General features: G+C 50.2%; 1 protein-coding gene across 1 annotated transcript; it reads left to right on the top strand.

Annotated features, from left to right (window-relative positions):
* Nucleotides 1-1006: 1006 nt before the first annotated feature.
* On the top strand, nucleotides 1007-6899 carry LOC542873 (probable sucrose-phosphate synthase 1). The gene is made up of 12 exons (XM_044503193.1): nucleotides 1007-1550; nucleotides 2269-2501; nucleotides 2622-2685; nucleotides 2776-3468; nucleotides 3632-3754; nucleotides 3855-3986; nucleotides 4377-4553; nucleotides 4640-4693; nucleotides 4804-4866; nucleotides 4973-5902; nucleotides 5999-6126; nucleotides 6364-6899. Exons 1-12 carry the CDS (start codon nucleotides 1218-1220, stop codon nucleotides 6647-6649), a joined length of 3216 nt encoding a protein of 1071 aa, XP_044359128.1. The 5' UTR covers nucleotides 1007-1217; the 3' UTR covers nucleotides 6650-6899.
* Nucleotides 6900-7868: the final 969 nt, after the last annotated feature.

The raw sequence follows: 7868 nt of genomic DNA, 5'->3' as shown, positions 1-7868 counted from the left end.
GCGATCTCCGGCCTTCTCCATCATGGCGGGTAGTGGATCTGAGTCCTCCGTCAGCCGGTCCGTGAACTGGGACCTCATCCCAGTCGGGCCCGAGAAGGAGATGGCTGTCTACATTGCGCTCCGCCGCGTCCGTGAGGAGAATGCCCGACAGCGGTCGGACTCGATCCGTCGCGAATCCCTCGCGTCCACCCAAATATTACTTGGATCCTGGACGAGGCAGATCGCCACTTCCTAGGTGGAGAAGGTGCACCTCGTCTGGCGCCCGGACGCCGTGGCGGAGGCGTATCCCCTTCATTGGCATGCCGACGACGAGGCCATCTGCGTCCTATTCGCTGAGTGTATGGCGTGGCGTGCCCGCCATACGAGGCAGGGGGTGCAGGATGCCGCGGCAGTACTTGCGGCAGACATCGGGGAGGCGAAGTCACACTCTCTGGCGCCTCGAGTGATGTCCTGCAACCCCGGGCCCGCAGCCACGTCATGGTGCACGTGGCCTCCGACCATGACAGATTCATCGTCAACCTCACGTCGACCGACACGGTCAAGGCTCCGGACTCCGACAAGGAAGAGTAGGGCATGGGAGACGACGACTCCTTGAGTCCCGTGAGCCGGTACGTGTCACATATCCTACTTTACCTGGCTGACGACCGGAGCAACATTTTGAGAGGCGCAGCCAGCCACCGGACATGGACACGATGAAGCCGGACGAGCCCCGTTTAGACTGGGTTTTACGTTGCATGCAATTGTACGGACTTGAGGTTTCTGAATTAAGGTATTCAGTTGTGAAAGAGATTACTTGAGCTTTAACGGGCGGTTGTCCGCGGTCATTTGAGGGGGTTGAATGTGAATTGTGATGTACTAATTTCTTTCCTAGGCGGCCCCGACATCACGCCCCGACACGTACGAACGTAATTCCTTTTCTCGAGAGAAACGAACATGTAGACTCTCCGCGTGGCGGGCGGGCGGCGCGCGCTTCCCTCCTCTCCTTCCGCAATGGAGTTTTGGCTTCCGGCTCTCCCTGTTTCTCTCAACCGAGCCTATAACTGCGGCGGTACGGCCACGCACCCAGCGCCATCCCTTTTTCTCTCCCCTCTCCTCTCTCTTTCTCTCTCTTGACAGTTCCATCTTCCCTCTCGCCCAACGGAGCATCTCTCCCTCTCTCTCTCGCCCCCAACGGAACACACGCACACGAATCGGGCCGCCGCGGCGGGTGCAGCACCATGGCCGGCAACGAGTGGATTAATGGCTACTTGGAGGCTATTCTCGACAGCGGCGCGTCGGGTGGCGGAGGCGGAGGCGGCTCCGGCGCCGGGGCCGGCGGCGGCGGCGGCGGCGGTGGGGGTGACCCGAAGTCGTCGTCGAGCCCCCGTGGGCCGCACACGATATTCAACCCAACAACGTACTTCGTGGAGGAGGTGGTGAAGGGCGTCGACGAGAGCGACCTCCACCGGACATGGATCAAGGTCGTCGCGACCCGCAACGCTCGCGAGCGCAGCAGCCGCCTCGAGAACATGTGCTGGCGCATCTGGCACCTCGCCCGCAAGAAGAAGCAGGCAAGCCATCCTCTCTCTCTCGTGTTCCCTTCTCTTCTTGATCGTCTCGTGGTCGGCGATCGATCCCCTTGTTGATTTCTCGTTTTGGTTGGTTTCGTCGGTCGGTTGATTGCTCCTGTGGTTTCTCTGTTTCTGTTCGTGACACACGTAGCCAATTGTTAACTGCATCGTGGTGCGATCTGCATGAGTCGATCTATTATTTTTATATTTTTTTGATGATGAAAGTGATCGATGTATCCAGATGTTTCCAACGGCATGTTTGATCGTGAGGTTAGATCGGTCATTTCGTCGTTTAGAAACCAGATCAAGCCGTAGGCATGCATGATCTCTCTGCGCCTCTGAGGTTTCGAGAATTCAGTACTCTGTTCTCAGAGACAACACACACGTCTCCATTTTATTTTATATTTTGGCTGATAAGTTGGCTTGCACTTTCCGCTCTCCCATTTTCTCTCAACCGAAGGAAACTGCATCTGCCAGAGTGATGCGTTTGCATTTATTTTTTGCCGGAAAACACTAGGAATTGCTCCTAGTGCATATATTTATAAATTTTCTGAATGAGTCTGTACAGGACCGAAAAGAAAAGTAAACAAAGAAACAAAAACAGAAGGCCTTTGCAGTATTATTTCTTGCCATAACAGAGTATTTCCTTTTGGATTTGGTCACGCTTCTGAACATTTTTATCCTTTTGGTGTGGCGTGGCTTGTTTGATGACGAGCAGCTGGAGATTGAGGGCATCCAGAGGATGTCGGCTCGGCAGAATGAACAGGAGAAGGTGCGCCGCGAGGCCACGGAGGACCTGTCAGAAGATCTCGACGAGGGCGAGAAGGGGGACATCGTCGGCGAGCTGATGCCGTCAGGGACCCCCAAGAAGAAGTTCCAGAGGAATTTCTCCGACCTCAGTGTCTGGTCGGACGAGAATAAGGAGAAGAAGCTCTACATTGTGCTCATCAGGTCTCATTCGTAAACCTCACAACTCTGTTAACCAATTCCTTTAACTTCTATCCTATACTGCATGACCATTGCCATGTTGATGTCGTGAAAGTTTTACAATTTTTGTCATCTTGGTTGCAGTGTGCACGGTCTTGTCCGTGGAGAAAACATGGAACTGGGTAGTGATTCAGATACTGGAGGGCAGGTAAACCGAACCGAACTTTTAGTTACACAAAATGTTTCTTGTAATCAAGATTTGCATTGACTTATGGCGAGCTATTCTCTTGTTTTTCAGGTGAAATATGTTGTGGAACTTGCGAGAGCGCTTGCAATGATGCCCGGAGTGTACAGAGTAGACCTGTTTACTCGCCAAGTGTCGTCCCCTGACGTGGACTGGAGCTACGGGGAGCCAACGGAGATGTTAACCTCCGGTTCCCACGACGCAGAGGGGAGCGGTGAGAGCGCTGGGGCATACATTGTGCGCATCCCTTGCGGCCAGAGTAACAAGTACATCAAGAAGGAGTCCCTGTGGCCTTACCTCCAAGAGTTTGTTGACGGAGCCCTTGCGCACATTCTGAACATGTCCAAGGTTTTGGGCGAACAGGTAGGCCATGGGAAGCCAGTGCTGCCTTATGTGATCCATGGCCACTATGCCGACGCTGGCGATGTCGCTGCCCTTCTTTCTGGCGCGTTGAATGTGCCGATGGTGCTCACTGGTCACTCGCTTGGGAGGAACAAGCTGGAGCAGATTATGATGCAAGGGCGCATGTCCAAGGAGGAGATCGATGCAACCTACAAGATCATGAGGCGTATTGAGGGAGAGGAGCTGGCCTTGGACGCAGCAGAGCTTGTGATTACTAGCACCAGGCAGGAGATCGATGAGCAGTGGGGATTGTATGATGGCTTTGATGTCAAGCTCGAGAAAGTGCTGCGGGCACGGACGAGACGCGGGCTCAGCTGCCATGGCCGTTTCATGCCTAGGATGATGGTGAGTGTCCAGTACCAAGTATAACCAATTTTTTCAAGTGTAATACCAATGTACCATATCTGTCAAAATTCCGCAAGTTGGTATTTGAGGTGGCATATGTGGGAATGAGTGTAGTTTTTCCCCATGGTTTTTGTTTGTGCTAATTCGATCTGCTTCTTGACAGGTGATTCCTCCTGGGATGGATTTCAGCAATGTTGTGGTTCAAGATATCGATGGAGATGGCGATAAAGATGATATCAATTTGGATGCTGCATCACCGAGGTCACTACCCCCAATCTGGGCTGAGGTTGGTGTCTGGTTCCAAATTTCATATGCATACCCAAATCAATTTCAATCTACATCAATTAAAATGATCATAATATTGCCGCATGAAACTCGTGCCACAGGTGATGCGGTTCCTGACCAATCCTCACAAGCCAATGATCTTGGCGCTGTCAAGGCCTGATTCGAAGAAGAACATCACTACTCTTGTGAAAGCATTTGGAGAATGCCGCCCACTGAGGGAACTTGCAAACTTAGTAAGCAATATCTTGCCTCATTTTAGACGGCCTACCTGAATAAGTAAAGTCAGTTATACAACTTCAGTAACCATATTTTTGGTTTCAGTTACACAAATTTAGTAACATATTTTTAGTTCCTAATATCATCAAATGTCAAAAGATCATCCACATTTCATTGTTACCTTTATGAAAAGAGTAACATGTTTCTGAATATCTTCTCAAAGCATTCGGAAAATGCTGCCCATTGAGGGAACTTGCAAACTTAGTAACCATATATCATATTTAGATGAATATTTGAATGATCTTTTGACATTTGATGATATCAGGAACTGGATGAAAGGAGCAACCAGAAAACATGTTTCAGAATATCTTGTGGTGGTTAACAAAATTTACATCATCTGTTTTTAGGTTCTGATCATGGGGAACAGAGATGACATCGAGGAGATGCCTCCCGGCAATGCAAATGTCCTCACCACTGTCTTGAAGCTGGTTGACAAGTATGATCTGTACGGAAGTGTGGCCTTCCCCAAGCATCACAAGCAGGCCGACGTCCCCGAGATTTATCGCCTCACAGCCAAGACGAAGGTCGGTTGCATGTTATATTCAGTTGTTCCACCATGTTTTAGATTCAGCATCTCATTCTGAAGAAAAACATTGGCTATCCCCTGTAGGGTGTATTCATCAATCCTGCTCTCGTGGAGCCTTTCGGCCTTACACTAATCGAGGTCAGCTTCAGTTCCAGTTATCTGACAATGTCAATCACCTGATGCTTTCCTATTCCCATAGAAAATTAAAGATAAACATAACTTTATACTGGCAATCTTACGACCTTTAGGCTGCGGCGCACGGGCTCCCAATCGTCGCCACCAAGAACGGCGGTCCGGTCGACATTACAAATGTAAGCATGCATCGTATGTTTCCACATCCTGTGTTGCAAATTTTGCGATGCACTAGTTATGTGTGAAAGTACATTTAACTACGTGATGTGTGTGGCACTGGTATAGACACTGAACAGTGGGCTGCTAGTGGATCCGCACGACCAGAACGCCATCGCCGACGCGCTGCTGAAGCTGGTGGCCGACAAGAACCTGTGGCATGAGTGCCGGAAGAACGGGCTGCGCAACATCCACCTCTACTCATGGCCGGAGCACTGCCGGACGTACCTCGCCAGGGTGGCCGGGTGCCGGGTCAGGAACCCGCGCTGGCTCAAGGACACGCCGGCGGACGCTGGCGCTGACGATGAGGCCGAGGACTCGCTCATGGAATTCCAGGACCTATCGCTCCGCCTGTCCATCGACGGCGAGCGAGGCTCCACTAACGAGCCCGCCTCGTCGGACCCGCAGGACCAGGTGCAGAAGATCATGAACAAGCTCCACCAGTCGTCTTCTGCCGCTCCAGATGCTGCCACGGACAAGAATCCGGCCAACGTTCAAGCCGCTGGCACCGTCAACAAGTACCCGCTCCTGCGCCGCCGCCGGCGGCTGTTCATCGTGGCCGTGGACTGCTATGGTGATGACGGACGTGCCAGCAAGAAGATGTTGCAGGTGATCCAGGAGGTGTTCAGGGCGGTCCGGTCTGACACCCAATTGTCCAAGATCTCTGGGTTCGCGCTGTCGACGGCGATGCCGCTGTCCGAGACGCTCCAGCTCCTACAGACGGGGAAGGTTCCCCCAACCGACTTCGACGCGCTCATCTGCGGTAGTGGCAGCGAGGTGTACTACCCCGGCTCGGCGCAGTGCTTGGATGCCCAGGGGAAGCTCCGGCCCGACCAGGACTACCTGCAGCACATCAACCACCGGTGGTCTCACGACGGCGCCAGGCAGACCATAGGGAAGCTCATGGCCTCACAGGACGGCTCCGGCAGTGTCGTCGAGCCTGACGTGGAGTCCTGCAATGCGCACTGCGTCTCCTTCTTCGTCAGGGACCCCAAGAAGGTAAAGGCTCCTGCATATCTTTATCTTGCATTACTCACTGACAAATGAACAATCCTTACCATTGGTATATGAACGTGAATTTGCTTGATTCCACAGGTGAGAACTATCGATGAGATGCGGGAGAGGCTGAGGATGCGTGGCCTCCGGTGCCACCTCATGTACTGCCGGAACTCAACGAGGATGCAGGTTGTCCCTCTCATGGCATCAAGGTCACAAGCACTCAGGTGAGTACCGAATTGTTTTATTGAGCGAAGCCTCACTCTGCTGTAGCCCTTGTGTTTTTCGTTTTCTATTGTACAGTTTTTTTCCGTTGTTTTCTCTCCTGTCCAGTGCTCTTTACTCTGTTCCATAATGCAAAAGCAGAACTCCTGCTGTTTCCGGTCAAAATACGGTAGCATTTTTTACAACAAAAGAGCAACAAGCATATCAATTAATTGTTGGATCTCTGCCGACAATCTCAGGTACCTCTTTGTGCGCTGGGGCCTGCCCGTGGGCAACATGTACCTTGTCCTCGGGGAACATGGCGACACCGACCGTGAGGAGATGCTTTCAGGACTACACAAGACGGTGATCGTCAAAGGCGTCACCGAGAAAGGCTCCGAGGACCTGCTGAGGAGCTCAGGGAGTTACCACAAGGAAGACGTCGTCCCGTCCGATAGCCCATTGGCTACCACCACGCGCGGCGATCTGAAGTCCGATGAGATCCTGCGGGCTCTCAAGGAGGTCTCCAAGGCTTCCAGCGGCTGATCGGTTGCCGGGAAGCTTGATGATGCCGAACATCTTCACTCATGCTATTTAATATCTTCTGCTTGTTCATAACCAGAGATTGGAACCATTTCTCTCTTTTCTTTGCTACATATATAATCTTGTGAGCACTAGCACGACTACATCTTGCAGTGAGAATAATTAAGACACTGCTGATGATGCCACTGTTTGGCTTGAATGTTTGTGAACTAATTCAGCATATACGTTTGCAATATATATTGTGCTTATTCAACAGCTTTGTTTTTTAAAGTATATATGCATGGCATGGCAAGAGGAGAATATGAAGCCAGTTTTGGCCCCTGTTTACGGTTGCAGTTATGCTAGTATGAAACATTCTTTCAATGGCTTGAGTGCAAAAGCTAAATACCCTAGAATGATACTGGTCCATCACGTGCTCTTATTGGTTCCAGTCAGGCAACATTACTCACATGGAAGAGAAATGAAAAGAACACCCCCGAGTTGCTACTGAACACACCAAATGCAGCAGAAGCCGTGGCTTCAGACGCGATTATACCAGGAGAACATGCAAGAACAAATGTCAGTAATGTTTGTGACATAACTAAAGATTCATGCATGAATACAACTTTTAAAACAGAAAACTGAACAGGAAACTCCACTTATTATTGATGGGAAAAGCTCATGATCGGATTAGGATATAGAGCACAAGTCTAGCTACGAAACTGCAGATGAAACCATGCCAAATGAAAGTCATGTCCTAAAACAGAGGAGCCCAATACTCGCATTCGTCGTTGTAATTCCTCAATTTGTCAGGATAAGTAGTAACGAAGATAAGAATTGTTTACTCTTAAGTTGCCTACAATTTCCTTAGATATAAGCCACCTTTCCAATTCCCGCAAAAAAAAAGCCACCTTTCCAAGACTTCGGCGCTACTCCTACAAGTTAGCTGTAGCGCCGTAGCAGTAGCGTAGGCACCCGCGCTACTACTAGTTGTTTAACCCGCGTTGCTACTAGGCTTTTCCCTAGTAGTGTAGGGGCATAAAACAATAGCGCTTGTTGGGAGGCAACCCAATGAATAAAATTTATTTTTGTTTTTTTATTTCTATTCTTAAGTGTTTACACAATTATGCTACTGTTCTTATTGTGTTTTTTATGTTTTAATTAGTGTTTGTGCTAAGTAAATCCTTTGGGATCATGTTTGGTGATAGTTGATTTGATCTTGTTGAAAAATAGAAACTTTTGC

Source organism: Triticum aestivum, chromosome 3D (genome assembly GCF_018294505.1).
Source record: "Triticum aestivum cultivar Chinese Spring chromosome 3D, IWGSC CS RefSeq v2.1, whole genome shotgun sequence".
NCBI lineage: Eukaryota > Viridiplantae > Streptophyta > Magnoliopsida > Poales > Poaceae > Triticum > Triticum aestivum.
This window is presented reverse-complemented; position numbering and strand designations above follow the sequence as displayed.